Raw genomic sequence first — 19,151 nt, 5'->3', positions numbered from 1 at the left:
ACAGGGCATGCGGAATCTTAGTTCCCTGACCAGGGATCGAAGCCGCACCTCCTGCAGTGGCAGCAGTGGAGTCCTAACCACTGCACCACCAGGGAAGTCCCAGGGGTGTTTCCAGTTTTTAACAGTATGACCAAAACTGCTATCAATGTTGCATATAGTTTTTTTGTGTGGACGTGTGCTTTTATTTTTCTTGGGTAAATACCCAGGAGGGGGTTGCTGAGTTGTATGGTGTATCTTTAACTCTATGAGAAATTGCCAACCTGTTTCCAGAGGGGCTGCACTGTTTTTCAGTCTCTCCAGTCTCACCAGCACTGGGGACTGTGGGTTTCTATAGGTGTGTAGTGGTATCTCTGATTTTGTTTGCATTTCCCTGATGACGAATGAAGGTGGGTACTGTTTCATGGCTTTTGTGGCCATTTGGAGATCCTTTTCTGTGAAATACCTGTGTTTTAATATGTAAGTTTTGTTATTATTCAGGTATGGTGAGGCCAGCAGATCAGGAGATGACCTCCATCAAAAAGATGGTTTATTTTACTCACAGATCCCCAGAGGAGGGGCCACGCCATGCCATTCAGGGCCACATGGGGAATCACCAGGTTTGGTCAGGTGGCAGAGGGAGAGTGTGGAAGATGTAGGCAAAAAAGTTTGTTTTGGTTTTTTGCAGGAAGGAACAGATGAAGCTGCATAAGCAGGCTTAGGATTGGCTAGTTTTAAGAATTTCAGTGGGCTCTGGGGTACTGGTTGTCTAGTACCTGGCTGTGGGATAATCAAGGCAAGGAGAAATCAGCCCTGAATTGAGCCCAGTAGTGGAGGTCGTTAGGGATGTGAGCTCTGAATGTAGTTTGCATATGAAAAGAGTGCTTTTTGGCATTTACTATCTCTAAGAATGTGCCCCCTTGGAGGGGCCATCCCTCCTGGGTCAGCAAGGCCCCAGATATCAAAGCAAGAGAAACATATGGTTGATACAGCCTGTTTATGTCGCTTGCCCACTTTCGCATTGGGTTATTTGACCTTTTCTTATTTAGTTGTAGGCGTTCTTTATATATTCTGTCAAGTTCTTTGTCAGATAAGTGCATTGTAAGTGTCCTTGACCACTCTGTGCTTTGCCTTTCTATTCCCTCAAGTGTGAAGCACTCCTGTATTATTATTTTTTTTAGTGTGTATTTTGAGGCCCCTATCCTGAGAAACCAACTTAAAAACTTAGCTCTGCCTTCACATAAAGAAGATAAAATATCTTCCATCAGTACAAATTCATTTATAACTCTTTGGAGCTAGAGTACTGACACTAAAATGTATGCTTTTAATGGGCATAAACATTTTGTTTCTCATGTTGCTAAGCGCCAATAACTAAATGGTGGCGCTGCTCACCCATAAGGAGAGAGTGGTCAGTGTCTTCTGGGAGTGCCATGACTGAGAGAGAAAGGTCTTGGAGGACCCTCCACACTGTTTTAGCCAGAAACTTTGGGTTGTTAAATTGCATGCCGGTGAGTTTAAGTTAAGGGTGATACACAAAACATCTTCCTGCTTTTAATCGAAATCTCCTCATTCCCTTATTTTCACTGATAAGGCATCTTCCATGTCATGTCCGTCACACTGGGACCAACTGCAAAGCAGGTGCTTAAAATTTGAGGGCTTCCCTGGTGGTGCCGTGGTTGAGAGTCCACCTGCCAATGCAGGGGACACGGGTTTGTGCCCCGATCCGGGAAGATCCCACATGCCGCAGAGCGGCTGGGCCCGTGAGCCATGGCCGCTGAGCCTGTGCGTCCGGAGCCTGTGCTCCGCAATGGGAGAGGCCACAACAGTGAGAGGCCCGTGTACTGCAAAAAAAAAAAAAAAAAAAATTGAACATTTTAAGGCATTTCAGGGGGAAATCTCCCCTCCACTGATGAAAGGTGGTTATCGCTAAGTGATTTTCTCATGAGCCCTTTCTTCTGTTTTCCTTTTTTTTAAATTATTTATTTATTTATTTTGGCTGCACCATGTCTTAGTTGTGGCAGGCGGGCTTCTTAGTTGCGGCATGCATGCGGGATCTAATTCCCCGACCAGGGATCGAACCCCGGGCCCCCTGAACTGGAAGCGCGGAGTCTTACCCACTGGACCACCAGGAACGTCCCGAGCCATTTCTTCTTGAATCTGATTTCCGCAGCAAAGCCTTCCTAAACTCTTTTTTCAGGAATGACTATGGGACATTTCTTGACGTGTCTTCACTCATCTAACCCTTCTTTTAATCACACATGTCTGGAATTGCTCATTCGGGCTCTGAGTCCTCTTCTCATTACTCATTCACTTGTCAGCTGGTTGAAGGACCGGCCCAGGTGCTCTGGGAATAGAAGAAGGAGGGTGTATCCATTTCCTGGGGCTGCCGTAACAAATCACCACAAACTTGCTGGCTTAAAACATCACAAATGTATTCTCTCCAATTCTGGAGGCCAGAATTCCAAAATCAGTATCAATAGGCTGAAATCAAGGCATCAGCAGGGCCTTGCTCCCTCTAAAGGCTCTAGGGGAGAACGCTTACTTCGCCTCTTGCAGCTCCTGATGGGTCCTGGTGCTCCTTGGTTTGTGGCCACACCCTTCTAATCTTTGCTCCCATCTTCACATGTCCTTCTCCTCTTCCGTCTCTGTTTGTGTCAAATCTCCCTCTGCCCCTCTCTTATGAGAACATTATGATAGAATTTAGCATCCACCTGATAATCCAGTAGAAATTCTTCATCTCAACATGCTTAATTTAATCACATCTGCAAAGACCCTTTCCCCATAGGTATAAGGTTACATTTACAGGTTCCAGGAATTGGGACCTGATTACTGGGGGGTTCTTTTTCAGCCAACCCCCAGCTGGTGTCTAGGCTTCTAGAAGGCAGGGGCAGGCTGCATGCTGACACCCAATCAGCCCACAGGAAGCATAATCCCCAGCTGCCGGGGTCTTTGTTTCTTTCTCCAGGGCCCAGAAAGGGAGATGGATGCCATACAGGCCAAGGAAGAAGAGAAGAAGGCCCGAGAGGAAGATGAGGATGAGCAGATGATGGGCAGGTTTGGTGGGAGAGAAAATATCTTCAAAGGATTTCACAAGAGGAATGAACTTTAATCATCCCCACCCCAGCTAAAGATGACTGGTAAAACCTTGTTCCTACTTAAGTCAACATTTAAAAGCTCAAATGTCTACAGACGTGGTCATTTGTCTAATTTTCTTTGAAAAATGTTCCCATGCTTCTCGGTGGGATCGGTCTGGTTTTCCCCAAGCACCTTCCACCCCCTCCTCCCCGACCCCAGGTACCCAGAAACGTTTCCTTTGGACAAACCGAAGTGCTGGAGGAAGCCCGAGGCCAGTGAGAGTCTGGCCAAAAACACAATGCTCTTTTCTTAATCCCCAAAATGTTTTATAAATAAAAGGTGGTAAAACTTACCTTGAAAAAGGAGAAATGATGCTTTATTTCTTTGGGTTGTAAGTTACTAATAGCTTATGTGAAACTTTTCCAGTATGGAATCTTTATGCAGCATCGTTGGCGTGGAAAGGTTTTGCGTGCCTCATTTGCACGCTGCTTATTCTGGAGAACCCAGGCCTTGTGCACAGATGTTTAACATTCCATAAAGGAGCTTTTTCCCCCACTCTGTGACCCACTTCCATGGCCGTTAGTTCTCTGTAAGACAGAGGAATGAAATTCATTCTCTCAAGTGAAAATAGTGATTACTTCGCAGCTAAATTTTTTTCCTTAAATCAAATGACTTGCTTAAAAAAAAAAAACGCCACACATAGCAGCCTTCTGTTTTGAAGAGCTCTGTTTTCACGCAGAAATTTGTGTTGGAAATAATCAAATTTAGGACATCATGTTACAAATAAGCCAAATAAAATCGGAAATTATATAGAACGTATTGATAGGTGATCAGTGTGAAAAGTCTGGCCAGGAAGTGAAGGTCTGGCAAATTTTGTTCTGGCTTTCGTTGAAGTTGGCAGACCTTTGACCTTGAACTTTTTCAAGGTCCTTCAACTTTTTCAGCTGACAGTCACATTGGTCTTCCCAGTTTATCGGGGGTTATCAGTCTCAGAAGCTAAAGACTCACTCCCTGGAAGTGCAGGGGTGGGATTCAAACACTGCCCACCTTTTAAATCTCTGAACAAGGGGAGAAGTTAATGAGGGAAGAAGCAGTGCTAGACCTCGAGAGAAAATGCTGGAAACAGTTGTACAAAATGGGTCAGACCAGCTCAGACCCTGCAGAACTCATCTTCCGCAGCAGTGCTGTCCTGGAGAACTTTCCTCATCTGCGCTGGCAATACAGTAGCCACTAGCCACATGTGAGGCCTTGAAATGTGGCTGGCTGGTGGGACTGAAGAATGAATTTTATTTTTAATTAATAAACTTCATTTTCTAGAGCAGTTTTAGATTCCTAGCAAAACTGAGCAGAAAGTAGAGAGAGTTCCCATATACTGTCTGTCCTCACACCCTCACACCCTCCCTTACCAATGACATCCCACACCACGGTGGTATGTTTGTCACAACTGATTGATGTGTCACACGGACACATCATTATCGCCCAGAGTCTGTACTGTGCATTAGGGTTCACTCTTGGTGTTGTGCCTTCTATGGAGGAACGAATTTTTAATCTTATTTTATTGTAACATTTATTATTTTTTCTTCCAGTTTTATTGATATATAATTGACATACAGCACTATATAAGTTTAAGGTGTACAGCATGATGATTTGACTTACATCATGAACTGATGACCACAATGAGTTTAGTGAACGTCCATCATCTCATATAGATAAAAAATTAAAGACATAGAAAGAATATGTTTTCCTTTTAATAAGAACTCTTAGTATTTACTCCCAACAATTTTCATTATAACATACAGCAGTCTTAATTATATTTATCATGTTGTACATTATATCCCTAGTACTTATTTATCTTATAACTGGAAGTTTGTACCTTTTGACTGCCTTCATCCAATTCCCCCCGACTCCCACCTCCTGCCTCTGATAACGACAAATCTGATCTCTTTTTCTATGAGTTTGTTTCTTTTTGAAGTATAATTGATCTGCAACACTATGTTAGTTCCTGTTCCACAACATAGTGATTTGATATTTCTATACATTTCAAAATGAGAAAGTCTTTACAGACGTAATCAAGTGATAATGACATCATTAAGGTGGGTCCTAATCTGATATGACTGGTATCCTTATAAGTGGGAAATTTGGACACAGAGACAGACATGTACAGAGGGAAGACCATGTAAAGATCCAGGGTGACACCATCTTCAAGCCAAGAAACACTGGAGGCTACCAGAAGCTTGGAAAGGGGCATGGAACAGATCCTCCCTTACAGAATTGTAATTGATTTAAATTTAAACTTACATTGCCATATGTGGCGAGAGGCCACTGTGTTGGACAGTGCAGCTTTAGACTCTGGTGAGAGAGGCCCCAGGACGGCTGATTACTGCCCAGGGTGGCAGGCACAGTAGTAGAGGGAGTTCCAGGCCACGCTGCTGCTGGCCAGGTGAGACTCTCACCATTGAGCCTCTGGTTCCAGTCAAGACACGATAGTCTCTGTGGTTTTTGTTGCCCCTGTAGACTCTCGACAGCGCGGCTGGAAGCCTGCACAATTTTCCTAGACAACCTTGCCCGTTAGTGTCCCATCACATTCTGTGAGAAGGACATCAGAAGACGGGCAAAGAGGAGAAGCCATTTTTTCCAGGCTCCTGCCGGCACCTTAGGCAGTGGGGATGATAGTGGTGACTTTAGCAACAATGGCAGAAGCAGTGGTGGCCGGTGAGGACCGGTATCTGGGTTCCTGCTCAGGGCCCAGTGGTTGTGGGTTTGGGGTAACACCCTTTCCCTTTTGACTTTTAGTCCTAAAGAGGCTAGCAGCTTCCTACTGTTACTAATCTTAGGTAACCTTGCATTTCTCCTCTGTTTTTCCAATGCTTTTGCACTCAGTCTCCTGTTACAAATTGTCCTCTGTTTGAAATATCTAGGATGACTTCTCTTTTCCTTATGGAACATGGACCAATAAAGCACCCAAGGCAGCTAAAAGCCTCCATCACCCCCACCAGGACCACCACTGCATCTTTCCAGCTGTTCCACTTGCTTCCATCCATCCCCTCTCCATCCACTTTGCCTACCTTATCCTGAGCTGCTGTTCTAGAGCAGCTGTTCATGTTCAAAACCCTCTGGTGAGGGGCTCCCTGGTGGACCCATGGTTAAGACTCTGCTCTCCCAATGCAGGGGCCCTGGGTTCAATCCCTGGTTGGGGGCCTAAGATCCTGCATGCCGCACGGTGTGGCAAAAAAAAAAAATCTTAAAAAAAACACACCCTCTGGTGGCCTCTCATTTCTCTTTGCACAGGGAACTGAGGAGCAAAGGAGCACCATGAGGCTGAAAACTTGGAGCTCGGAGAGCAAGGTGGTCTCAAGATGAGGCTGGATCACATGCGGTCTTATTTTATTGCTCTTCACACAGGGCTCTCCAATCAGACCATATGTAATCCAGCCTCATTTCAAGACCCTCTGTCTTGCTGTCTGAGTACCAGAGCCTCAGTCTCAAAGTGCCTCTTCGCTACTCAGCTTCTGCTTGTGATGGTTCTGAGGCCCCACCGTCGCTGCAGTCAGGCTCAACCTTCAAGTGTCACACCATTGGACTACTCTGTAGCACTTATCACTGGTTATCTATTTCCTCATGTGATTTTTAAAAATCAATTAATTATTTTTTTGGCTGCGTTGGGTTTTCGTTGCTGCGCGTAGGCTTTCTCTAGTTGCAGCGAGCGGGGGCTACTCTTCGTTGCGGTGCACCACCTTCTCACTGCAGTGGCTTCTCTTGTTGCGGAGCATGGGCTCTAGGCACATGGGCTTCAGTAGTTGTGGCACACAGGCTCAGTAGTTGTGGCACACGGCTTAGTTGCTCCACAGCATGTGGGATCTTTCCCGGACCAGGGCTTGAACCCATGTCCCCTGCATTGGCAGGAGGATCCTTAACCACTGTGCCACCAGGGAAGTTCCTCCTCATGGGATTTTTTCATGTCTGTTTCCTTCCTCTAGACCTGTGGTTCTCACAGTGGGGGGCCTGGGGACCAGCAGCCTCAGTACCTCCTGGGGATTTGTTAGAAATGCAAAAATCTCAGGCCCCACCCAGATCTATAAACCAGAATCTGGAAACCTAGTCTACTTAACAAGTCTGGGTAGCTCCAGGGTGAGACCTGTTTGTGTAGAGTGTGTGTCTGCCTGGCCCACAAATGGAGCATCTGTACTCAATGAGCATTTGATGGTGAATGGTTGTTGAATGAATCACAAAGCACACTGTGCTCATTTGAAGGGCACGAGGTATGTCAAGTCACTGAAGACACTGGAGCAAGCAGCTGTGAGACTCCAGAGGGGAGGAGGTGGACAGGAAGCTGTGCCCTCACTACCCCAAGATCGCACAGCCTTCCAGCTTGTCTGCCTGAGAAGTGCCACTATCACAGGACACCACGTAAGGGGAAGCTGACCCGTGCTGAAGAAACCTTGTGCCACTGTGGCCAGCTACTCAGCAGGACCTTCCTTCCTCATCCTCTTAGTGGAAACCGGCCACAGATGAGTGGGTGTCTATAGTAAAAAGAAGGCAAAACATGTCTAAACAAATAAATGTGCCTCCATAATGGTCCTCCAGCAAACACCAGGTGCCTGCTCTGTGCAGGGCTCAGCGTGAGGCATAGAGATGAAACGATAGCAAACACATATTACCATTCCCTCTTTTCAGAAGAGGGGATTGGGGGCGCAGAGAGGCTACTTAAATGACTTGCCAAGATCACACAGCAAGAAAGTGGCCACACACACACACACAGCTATCCTAGGAACAGGGCGCCTTGCTGGGCAGGGTGAGGGTCCCGTCGCCAGGTGGGCGACAGCCTCTGCATAGTGCTTTTGCCAGGCGCACGGCAATGGGAACAGCATCCCTAGAAGAGGGCCCATCATCGGCTAGGACCCGGAAGGGTAAGGAACCTTGGCAGACGAGCCAAGGAATTGGGAAGGAGGTGGTGAAGGAGCGCGTGAGGCACTCTGCAAAGGTCCCGGGCCCCGCCCCCTCCAGCTGGGGCTAGGCGCGCGCGGCCCCGCCCTCAACCCCCTCCCCTTCTGGCTCCGCTGAGCTTGCGCGGCCCTGCTTCGGCCCCGCCCTCTCCCAAGCCGGGCTGCGCGCGCACCGCCCCTCGCACCAGTGCGCACGCGCGGCCCCGCCCTGTTTCCCGCGGCGCTCTGAGCCCGAGTCCGCGGGAAGATGGCGGCCCCGCTCATCCCCCTCTCCCAGCAGGTACGGGCTGGCTAGGAGGGCGGGCGGCGGGGGCTGCGCCGCCGCCCGTGCGGGGCGCTAGGCGGACGCTGCGGGGAGGCCTAAGCGCGAGGAGGCCTAGCTGGGCGGCGGCGGCTCGCGCTGAGGGGCCCCGGCGGAGGGCGGGCGTGTGGTCCTGAAGGTGACAGGCCGGTCCGGCCTTCGGCCTCCCGCACCAGAGCGACCCAATGCGGGCGGCGACCCCGCAGGCGGGGCCGCAGTGCGTGTCTGTTCCACCCGGGGCCCGGCGTTCTCCGCAGCTTCCAGGCCGGGTGATGCACGGTAGCATTGGGCTGCCTTCCGGGGAGGTGGGCCAGGGGAGCAAGCATTTCTGCGGGTGCGGCAGCCTCGCGGGTCTTTGTCTCCTGCCGGGTCCCAACGCCGGGGCGGCAGTGTCCCCGCCGCGGCGGAGGGCAGAGCCCCGCCGGAGCCAGGACCTGCCAGCAGTGCGATCCCGGACTCTTCTCTTCTTCCACTGGGAGCTGCTTCCGCCACCCCTACGCCGTGAAGGGGGTCGCAAGTCTCCGGGCGCCTTGCGGTGCCCTCAGATCAGCCAGATGCTCTTACTAAGGGGCAGTATCAGTGGCGCGACACAGACGTGCAAAAAGAGCCATGCGCAGGCAACCCTGCCTTCTGGGAGCGACGTTCATTCATTTATCCATCCGTCAAATGTGCGTCGGGCCAGGTGCTGGGAGCGCAGCAGTCACCCAGACCAACAAGGTTGCTGTTGTCCTGGAGGCGACACTCTCGTGGGAACTAGAAACTACCTGTGTCCTGCTAGTAACAGCTGCTTTTATTTGCTAAATATCTGTGTTGTACCAAGCACCGTATTATACGCACTTTGCCAGAATTATCTAGCACAGCATTGGGATTGAGAGTGAGGACACAGGGTCACATCATCTTGTGTTCAGATCTTGACTCCAAGGCTTACTTCTCTGACTGTCCTTGGACGAAGCTCTTAGCCTCTCTATGCCCCAGCCACCTCATTTGGAAAATGGGAATATAAAAAAAGTATTGGGGTTAGGTGAAGATTAAGCATGTAAAGCACTTAGAACAGTGCTTGGCACATCGGACTCACTCATTGATTCTGTAATTATAACCATTATTTAATTCTCTGGCAGATTTGGACATTTGGAAATAGAGATTACAGCTGTGAGAATGCCAAACCCCAGGAGAGCTGTTAGGCAGGTTGACATGACTGGTCAGCTGATCCAAGGAGAGAGACAGTGCGTACTTGCTAAATATTGCCAGAACTAGCCAATTTGTAACACTGTCACTAAATTAAAAGCATTAGAGACCAGTGGTTATGAATTAACAGATATGAAAGTGCTCTGTAAACTATTAAGTGCCCTACAGATGTTGGGTATTATTATTGATAGCCAGTTGCTACCTTTTAGGGTATGGTGGTGTGTGTGTGCGTGTGTGTGTGTGTGTGCGTGTGTGTGTGTGTGTGTGTGTGTGTGTGTGTGTGAAACAGGCTTAGGCTCATTTAATGAGGAAGGGCCCCTGGTTTTTAAAACTTCCTATCCACTTTTCGGCACCTGCCTTAATTTGAACGTTTTTTTTAAAATTAATTAATTTTTTTGGCTGCGTTTGGTCTTCATTGCTGCGCGTGGGCTTTCTCTAGTTGTCGCGAGTGGGGGCTACTCTTTGTTGCAGTGCACGGCCTTTTCATTGTGGTGGCTTCTCGCTGTGGAGCACGGGCTCTAGGCGCGTGGGCTTCAGTAGCTGTGACACACGAGCTCTCGAGTTCAGGCTCAGTAGTTGTGGCGCACGGGCTTAGTTGCTCCGCGGCATGTGGGATATTCCCGGACCAGGGCTCGAACCCGTGTCTCCTGCATTGACAGGCGGATTCTTAACCCCTGCGCCACCAGAGAAGCCCTTAATTTGAACTTTGATGACAATAGCTAAGGTTAATTGAGTGCTTTAGAGTTTATTAAGTGCTTATCCACACAACGAAGAGAGGGGATTCTTACTTCTTACGTTACTGATGAAGGATTAGCTTTAGAGGAAGGCAGTGGTTTGCTGCTGTGAAGTAAGGTGTGAAAACCTGAATCAGGTCATGTGATTCATCTGCTTAGCACCTTTTAGAATAAATTCCCATCCCTCCCCAGGAATCCCTGCTGGTCAGGTGCCTGCCAGCCTCCCCTGCTTCTTTCTCACCCTGGCACCCACACTGCAGCCATACTTGCGGCTTTTCTGTTCTGCTCGTAGTTTAAGCTCTGTCTGTCCTTATGATGTCCCATGGGCTGTTCCTCCTTCCTGAAGCGCTCATCCCTATTTCTTACCTTCGTGGTGCCAGTGCCTGGCTCCTTTCAGGTGGCAGCTCAAATGTCATTCTCCCCAGAGGCCTTTGCTGGTTACCTGTTGTAAGTCCCCCTCCCCTAGCACTGTGCCTCCGCCACACCACCCGTCAGCACCAGTCATGGTCCACAGATGTCTGTGGGTCTCTTTGCTGTCTGTGTCCCCATTAGACCAGACATAGATCTCTTGCTCAGTGCTCCTGACTCTGTGCTCAGCACCCAGGGGGTGTCAGGTAAACCCATGAAGCAGGGACCAGCGAGTTGCATCACCCAGCACCCTTCACAGGTGGCTTTTCTTCCCTCCATGTGGCCTGGGGTCTGGGCCCTTGGGGGTGGGAGCATATTTGAACGAGGAGCTCGACAGCCTGAATCCCCTGGTCTCTGACAAGTTCAGGTCATTGACTGGTGTGCTTTTTCCTTTTCCTTTGTTGAATGATGGCATGGCCAGTCTTCCTTCCTTGGGTAATTATGTCAACATTTACACCTGTTAAGTGAAGCACTGCGCCACATGTTCCTGTCGACCCAGGTGTGAGGCACAGACCTATCAGGCGCTTCCAGTCTAGCTGAGGCTAACACGAGTTCAGTTCAGTCTAACACGAGTTCACAGTTATTACAGGGGAAGCATGCATATAGTTCCAGGATAATTTCTGGTTGGGGTCACTAGGGGAGCCCCCTGGAGCAGGAGGCCGTGGTCTGGTTGGATTGAGGTGTAGGGCACACTTGGAATGTGGATGGCCAGCTGAGGGTGAGTGAAGCGGGTAGCCAGTGGGATTGTGGATGGTGGGGTGTTTTTCCTCTGCCTCCAGCCCTGTCTGCGTTTTTCCCATCAGCATCTTTCCTGGTCTGCTCCCTACTCTGCCATATCTGTGATGTCCCCTCCCCATGTAGTCTCCTCTGACCCTGAATATAAATCTTGTCAATTTGAAGAGTAGGTAGTTCTCCCTCTAGAAGTGATTTTTTCCTCCATCAATGTCTCATTGATTTATGTTTCTCCCAGCGCCCCCCTTCACCTCTCCTCTTTAATTGCGGCCCACCCTGGAAATGCACCTGTGTCCCTTACCCCCTTTGTACCCCCTTGTGCTCTTGTAGGCAAGGTCACCAGTAACCTACAAGAGCACACGGTGGTCCTTAACCCCAGTGGCCTGTCCTTGGGACTGGTCCTCCTTGAGCCCTGCAACACTTGTCCGTCACTGTAGCCTGCCCTCAGCCTTTACTGTCTCTCTTCTCCCAAATTTCAGCCTCTCCTGTTTGCATCCTTTCTTTCTGTTTGTTCCTGCCTCTGGTGCAGAGCACTCTTAACACTGCCTCCCAACCCTCCCCACCCCGCAATGGCTAGAACCTCATGCTGTGACCTCCTGCTGCATCCTGCCTGCCCCAGAGGCCTCTTTGGTGGTGTCTTCCTTCAGCCCCATCTGAACGGAAGTTCTCCCTCCTGTACCTTCTGTGGGTCCCTTGCATGGCCACCAGACCCAGGGAACAATGGTAATGGGAGGAGAGCGTCAGGCTCAGTGACAATGAGAGTCTGCCCGGTGCCCAAGGAGTTCCTTCTTCCTTCCTCCCCACTTAGTCGTATGCTTCTTTTTAATGGGTACCACTGTTTTAAGAGTGTTTTATTCCCATTTTTCAAACGGGAAACTGAGACCCAGAGAAATTAAGTAACTTGCTGAAGTCCCATAGCTGGTGGGTGCAGAGCTGGGGTTGACCCACATCTGTCTGCCTGCAGAGCCCTGCTCTTTCCGCTCTTCTAGGCAGCCTGCTGGCCCACAGCAGCACCAGGCAAATGTGTCTGGAATGAAGACTCAGTGCTTGGGACACTTGTTTGTCCTTTTGTCCCTTGTTTTTTCCTCCAAAATAATTGCTAGTTTCTGTGTCTTACTAGAATGTTAATGCAGTATAAATTGGGGTGGTGGTGGTAGTCAGGTTTTATTTATTTATTTTTATTTTTAAATTAATTCTTATTGGAGTACAGTTGCTTTACAGTGTTGTGAGAGCCAGGTTTTAGAGTAAATTTGGCTCACCCTGTAAGATCCAGAGTTCCCTGGCTGTCTCTGTCTTACTGACCTGCCTCAACCTGGTTTTTGTTGACTACGTGGCTCCCGGTAAAGCACGAACATGTAAGTTTTGCCTCTTCTGCCCCAACTTTGAGCTTTAAAACAACTTTCCCCTGCCTGGTTCTTAATCCTGATCGGTTGATCGGGGAAGCAAGTGACTGCCTTTGATCAGATGTATTGGATAGAGTGTCCACTCTCTGATGCCTCAGGCTGTGCCGACAGCCCCGGCCACCGGTGGTGAGAGGCACCTCATCAGCCCCACTCCAGGGCTGCTGTCCATTTTGACCTGAACTGAGCAGCCAGCACTCACTCGGAAAGCTACTCGATATTCTTCCTCGGGACGGTGCTCTTGGAGCCCCATTATCATTTGAGGCCCCTTCAGGGTGCCTGTTTTTCAATGTTAGGGTTCCCAGATATTCTTTCAGTGACCTCAGTTATGCAGTACTTTCTGCACCTCAGTTTCCCCATCTGCAAATTGGGAATAATACTCTATACCTGTTTTATCTGTCTCACAACAGTGGAGTGTCAGAATCCCTCAGGGTGATAGACGTGTGCGCAAAGTGCCTTCATTTGTGTAGCACACTGTTTGTTCAGGCATTTACTGGGCATCTTCTCTTGGCTGGTGCTTTCTGGGCAGCAGGATGTACCAGCAAACCTGAAGACCATCCTGCCCCAGGGAGCTGAGGTTCTAAGGAGAGGGCGCAGACGTACAGAAATGAACAAACACGTACACAGTATAGTGATGCCATCTGCGCTGTGAGAAGTGTAAAGCCGAGGAGGGCACAGTCAGACGCGGAGGTCTGGGAAGGCCTGGAGTCCACACAGGCTCCAAGGACTGAGTAGGAAAGGCATTTGGATGGCTCAGATTATCCTCCCAGTCACCCTGGTCAGTCATCCTTGCTTTATATAAAGGGGTAAACTGAGGCCCAGAGACCTTATGTCACTTGCCAAAGGTGGCACCCAGCAAGCTCACGCTGGCACGGCTCTTCTGACCCCCGTCCTGGGCTCTGCGTTGCACTGCAGTTTCCTGTCTTGGAATTTTTTTTTTTAAGCTGCCAAACGTTATGGTAGTGTGAGGTCTCATTTTTTAAACAGTGGTCCTGCTACTTCATCATTAGGTTCTATGGAGTCTGGTGGAGAGAAGATCACTTGTTTACATTTTTATTTTATTGTTTTTGAATGGGGAGGGGGAGATGGAAAGACCTGCTCGTCCTCTTTATGAGGGATTAGCAGGCTTCCCTGCTGCAGTGGGTACTCACTGCTTCCAGAGGCTGATGGAGGAGAGAGTGGGCCATGCCCAGCCCCCAGGGAGAGTGCACTCTGCTCAGGCTGGGGAGGCTCAGGTCCGAGCTGGAGGAGGGCTGGGTGACTTGCTTGCACTTGGGTGTGTTGGAGACGCTTGCCTGGAGGAGAAGGGGCATTTGGACTGGGCCGTGGAGATCCTGGGAAGGGAGGGAGGCATGGCATTTCTGACAGAGGCAGAGCAGAATGAGCGAAAGCCAAGAAACTGGAACTCCAGCTCAAAGGGCCGAATGTGAGGCCGGGGATGGGACTTTGGGGTACATGTCCCTCTTTTAACTAGGGTGACTTAGGGTTGAAGGGAAGAAGGTGGCATGGTAAAATGGGACACAGGAGTCTGTGCCTGGCCTACAAATTGGCCTGAGACAAAAGGGCCTGACAGGGTGTCTGCTTGTCTAGAGAGTAGCTGACGCAGACGTGGGGGAGGAAAGGAGATCTGCCGGCTCTGTGGCCCAAAGACTGCTCCTGCGTGGAGTGCTTTGCCCGCCACAGCAGTCTTACTGCTACAGGCTGATGGAGGGGGAAGTAGAGGTTACAGATGACCGCAAACAGCCGTCTCCTCAGATTGCCGCCCGGTTCTGCCTGCTGAGTGGGATTGTTGTAGTTCTTGATAGCAGAATCGATTTGCTGACTGTGTTCTGGACTGCCTGATAGAGAGTAGGTTCTCCTCCTTTTGTACATACTGGCTGAAAGCAGGGAAAGGTGGTGCCTAGCCGTCACTGTCTATGGACTGGATCAGGCCTCTGCCCCACCCAGCACACGGCACCCCTGTATCCTGCACCTCCCAGACCTGTTGCTCTGCCCTGCAGCCCCTAGGCCCTTCTTTCAGTTGCTTGCATATTCTCTCTTGCCTCAGGGCCTTTGCACATGGTATTCATGGCCTCTCTGGATTGTTCTTTCCCCCACTTCATCTCCGGTTAATCCCTACTCCTCTTCATATCTCAGCTGCCACATCACTTGCGTGACAGCCTGGCCCAGCTTTTCTGTTACTGCCTTTGGGGATACTCTGTACTTTTCCACATACCAGTTTGTAATTTTCTATTGGTGGGAGTATTTGATTGATGGTCTTTCTCCTGCACTGCCTAGACCATGTCAACAAAGGCAGGGGCTGTGCAAGTTTTAATTTGACCTCGTACCCTAGGTGCTAGGAGTCATCTGTTGAACTAAAGGCTGACGGGTAGGGCAGGTCCACTTTATGAGAGGCAGTTAGGAGCTCTGGCAGTTCTTGAGGAGTGAAGTGACACGTTTAGATTGTCTGACTGCTTATACAGGGAATGCCCAGAGCTGGGTACTAGCTCAGAGACATTTGCTGTGCTACAGTCCTGAAGTGGTACAGAGCAACCTGGCCTGAGGTTTCTGGAAGAGCAGAACGGCTGATGATCAAAGGAATATGTGGATTGGCTACCAGTACAGGGATCCTCTGAGTGGGGGCAGGAAGCAGGAGGAAGAAGCAGGTGTGGTGTGGGCAGCCAGCAGGACAAGACAAGCCTTTGTGGGAGCCAGGTGGGTGGCACCAGGTGGTGGCTGTGTCAGTTGAGACCAGACCTTCATCACCTTTGCAACAGGCCCTCCAAGCTGGGCCAGACCCAACATTGAGGCACAGCCCATCTCCTGGGGACCCCCCCCCCACAATGTTACATTTACTGAGCACCTACTTTGTGCTGGCTCAGACCCAAGATAAATAAAACTGAACACCTGCCCTTCAGATGGCTGAACTGGAGCCGGACTCCCAGGCACGGATAATCCGGACACCCTGTGGCGGACATCCTCGTGGAGGTCCAGTGGTAGCCCGCAGAAGTGGAATGAATTGCCTCCACTGGGCTGGACATAGGAGAGGAGGAAGAGGAGACCTGCATCTCCCTTCTTCTTTTCCCTCCTCTGTTCCAGTAGGACCGGAGGAAGCAGAGGTGTGCAGCCTTTCAGTCTGGCTGCTTGCCCCTCCACCCCCATCTTTACAGTTTGCCCCTCCTATCCGCTCTGCCCAGTCAAAGCCCCCGTTTCCAGACGCTGGTCACCCGGGGTGTCCCAGAGTGGTGTTGTGGAGAGATTTGGGGCACAGGTCTTGCATGCAAGTAAGGGAGTGTGGTTGGATACCCACTTTGTGCCCATTCACCACTGACTCCCTGTTAGGGAGGTGTCATTGTCATCATTCTTGTGCTTATTTCTGAACAAGGAAACTGAAAAGGGAGAGAGGTAAAATGCCTGGTGTCAGACCTCCTGGGGAGGTGAGGTGTCTGGGTTGGCCCACAGATCTAAAACTCCCGTGGATGCCACGCTGTGGGCTCCTGGGAGGGCAGGAGCAGCTCTATCCCTGCTGTGTCCCAGCATCTGAAGCAGGCAGGTGATGGTCACCTGTTGATTGATTGCTGCGTGCTCTGAATAGCAGCCAGGAGCGCAGTCTCTCTCTAGCTGCTCTTGTTGGTAGTTGATTGGTGGGAACATTTTGTATTTTATGTCTTGGGTGAAGAAACAGGCATGTACGTACTCTACTGGTGACGAAAGTCAGGGCACCCCCCTCACCCCTGGGCCAGCATCCTGATGGCCAGGCCCCCACCCCTCCCCAGGGTTCCCGATGTCTCTTCACTTCTGCTGTGAGAGGGTGTGAGAAGGGGTTCTCTGATTTACTCGTGACAGTAACAAGCATCCCTGTTGATCCATAGAAGATTGGCTTTTCTTAACCCACATAGGATGGGCTTTTCAACTTTACATTTCCAGTGGAGAAACAAAACTATCTTCTTTCAGGCTGTTTTTAAAGAGGAAAGATTAAACAAGAAAAAAACTTGACAGTGAGCCCCTCTTTAGGAGACTGCTTAACAAGGACTCTGAAGTTTTGGGGATGGATTAGCCCTCTAAATTCCCCCACACCCGAGAAACGGCACTATTGGAGGTCCCAGAACCCTATAGACTTTGGTATGTGTGATCACAGATGTTTCTTCCTTTGGGTGTCTTCTTTGATAAAGATTAGGGCGGCTTCTGTGCCCTCAGTGCACCTCTACATCCATTTTGAACATTTTGAACACTACCTCTGTGGAGAAGAGGGTTCCCAAAGGGATGAGCTGATACCCACGATGCCTAGTGGATCGGGCAATCCTGTGGGTCACTGTGGTGCTCACACATCAGGCCATGGAATCAGCATTTTATTTCAGGCCAAGTTTTTAGTTATTGGCATTTGACTTTTTGATTTTTTTGTTGCCTTTTTGCCACCGGAAAATATTCTTTAATTCACAACCCTGTAAGTGGGTTTTTATAGGTATGTACTTAGCCTACTATGTGTGAAATTGTATGTTTAAAAAAAACAACCACTGAGACTAAGAGAACTGATAAAGACTGTTCTGTCCTGGTGTTGGGAGCAGCTCAGCCAACTAGTTGAGTGAGAAAACGAGTACGATATGTACTATAGAGTGTTCAACATTTGGTGAAATATTTTATTGTTTGGTAAAAAGATCATTTGTCACGGCCAGCTGTAAGGATGACAATTCTTTGTAGATAAAACCTGTCCTTCTGTCTCAGTAACAATAATAACAACCACCATAAAAATAGTTATAACAACTGCTTCCCTTTGTAGCGTGTGCTTTACCTACATATTCTTCTTTTTTTTTGAGTGTATGATTTTTTTTTATACTGGAGTATAATTGCTTCACAGTGGAGTATAATTGCTTCACAATGTTGTATTAGTTTCTGCCAGTACAACAAAGTGAATAAGCCATATGCACACACGTATCCCCATATCCCCTCCTTCTTGAGCCTCCCTCCCACCCTCCCTTTCCCACCCCTCTAGGTGGTCACAAAGCACCGAGCTGATCTCCCCGTGCTATGCAGCAGCTTCCCACCGGCCATCCATTTTACATTTGGTAGTGTATGTATGTCAGTGCTACTCTCTCACTGCGTCCTAGCCTCCCCTTCCTCCCTGTGTCCTCAAGTCCGTTCTCAACGTCTGCATCTTTATTCCTGCCCTGCCACTAGGTTCATCGGTACCATTTTTCTAGATTCCATATATATGTGTTAGCATACAGTATTTGTTTTTCTCTTTCTGACTTACTTCACTCTGTATGACAGACTCTATGTCCATCCACCTCACTACAAATAACTCAAATTTCGTTCCTTTTTATGACTGAGTAATATTCCATTGTATATATGTGCCACATCTTCTTTATTCATTCATCTGTCAATGGGCATTTAGTTACCTACTTATTCTCATTTGATACTTTTATAGGAATGAATGGTCAGGGCAGTCACTGTATTATCTCCATTTTACAGATGGGGAAACTGAGGCCCTGAAAGGCTTTGTAGCTTTTCACTCTGCCTCTGAGGGGTGGAGCTTTTTTTTTTAATAAATAAATTTATTTATTTATTTATAATTTTTGGCTGCGTTGGGTCTTTATTGCTGCGTGTGGGCTTTCTCTAGTTGCAGCGAGCAGGGGGCTACTCTTCATTGCAGTGTGCGGGCTTCTCATTGTGGTGGCTTCTCTTGTTGCAGAGCATGGGCTCTAGGAGCGCAGGCTTCAGTAGTTGTGGCTTGTGGGCTCTAGAGCACAGGCTCAGTAGCTGTGGCTAGTGGGCTCTAGAGCACAGGCTCAGTAGTTGTGGTGCACAGGCTTAGTTGCTCCGCGGCATGTGAGATCTTCCCGGACCAGTGCTGGGACTCGTGTCCCCTGCATTGGCAGGCGGATTCTTAACCACTGTGCCACCAGGGAAGTCCGAGGGGTGGAGCTTTGTCTGCCTGAGAACTGACCATTCTCTACCCATCTTACCCACTCCCTCTCGAGGTTTCATCTAAATCTCACCTGTGCCATGAACAAACTTTTCCTGAAGGTATGGGCCCAGCGCTGTGGGTGGGGTTGAATAAATGTGAAACCTCCACCCCCCAAGTAGTGAAATGTAGGGAGGGGGCCCGGTCATAACAGTAGCCTTAACATAAATTAGGAGTGTGGGAGAGAGGGACTCATTTCAGCTCGGAATTTGGGCGACGTCTTACAGCAGGGGGTTTGGTGCTGGGGCTGGAAGGTAACTGGCTTTCATCAGGCAGATCCCCTCTCCCCCCAGGATAGTTTGTGCCCAGACAAGGGTGAAAGGTGCACAGTGTGTTCAGTAGAGCATCTGCCAGACCAGGAAGGAAGGCGGGGCTTGACGGCTGTTTGTGTGTCTGTGAGCAAGTGAGCGTGTGTGTGTGTGTGTGTGTGTGTGTGTGTGTGTGTGTGTGTGTGTG

At 49.4% G+C, this 19,151-nt stretch overlaps 2 protein-coding genes across 9 annotated transcripts in view; both read left to right on the top strand.

Annotated features, from left to right (window-relative positions):
* CALR3 (calreticulin 3) overlaps nt 1–3,413 on the top strand; it is a 33,728-nt gene extending 30,315 nt beyond the window's left edge. Inside the window, exon 9 of the mRNA XM_027084559.1 lies at nt 2,942–3,413. Within this exon, the coding sequence (XP_026940360.1) occupies nt 2,942–3,085 (144 nt within the window). The 3' untranslated portion in view covers nt 3,086–3,413. The remainder of the gene's footprint in view (nt 1–2,941) is intronic.
* A 4,767-nt stretch (nt 3,414–8,180) lies between these two features.
* The window catches only part of EPS15L1 (epidermal growth factor receptor pathway substrate 15 like 1), a 101,193-nt gene continuing 90,222 nt past the window's right edge, over nt 8,181–19,151 (top strand). For 6 of the 8 annotated variants that reach the window (XR_003428317.1, XM_027084552.1, XM_027084527.1 and 3 more), the window contains exon 1: nt 8,181–8,274. Coding sequence is in view for 6 of the 8 variants with exons in the window: in XM_027084552.1 (XP_026940353.1) it covers nt 8,242–8,274 (33 nt within the window). In the remaining 2 variants the exon portion in view is untranslated. The remainder of the gene's footprint in view (nt 8,275–19,151) is intronic. The other 2 variants (XM_027084541.1, XM_027084532.1) reach the window with 1 other exon arrangement.

This window comes from Aethalodelphis obliquidens, unplaced genomic scaffold, assembly GCF_003676395.1.
Source record: "Aethalodelphis obliquidens isolate GAN/ISIS:26980383/991018 unplaced genomic scaffold, ASM367639v1 scaffold53, whole genome shotgun sequence".
NCBI classification, from domain to species: domain Eukaryota; kingdom Metazoa; phylum Chordata; class Mammalia; order Artiodactyla; family Delphinidae; genus Aethalodelphis; species Aethalodelphis obliquidens.
This window is presented reverse-complemented; position numbering and strand designations above follow the sequence as displayed.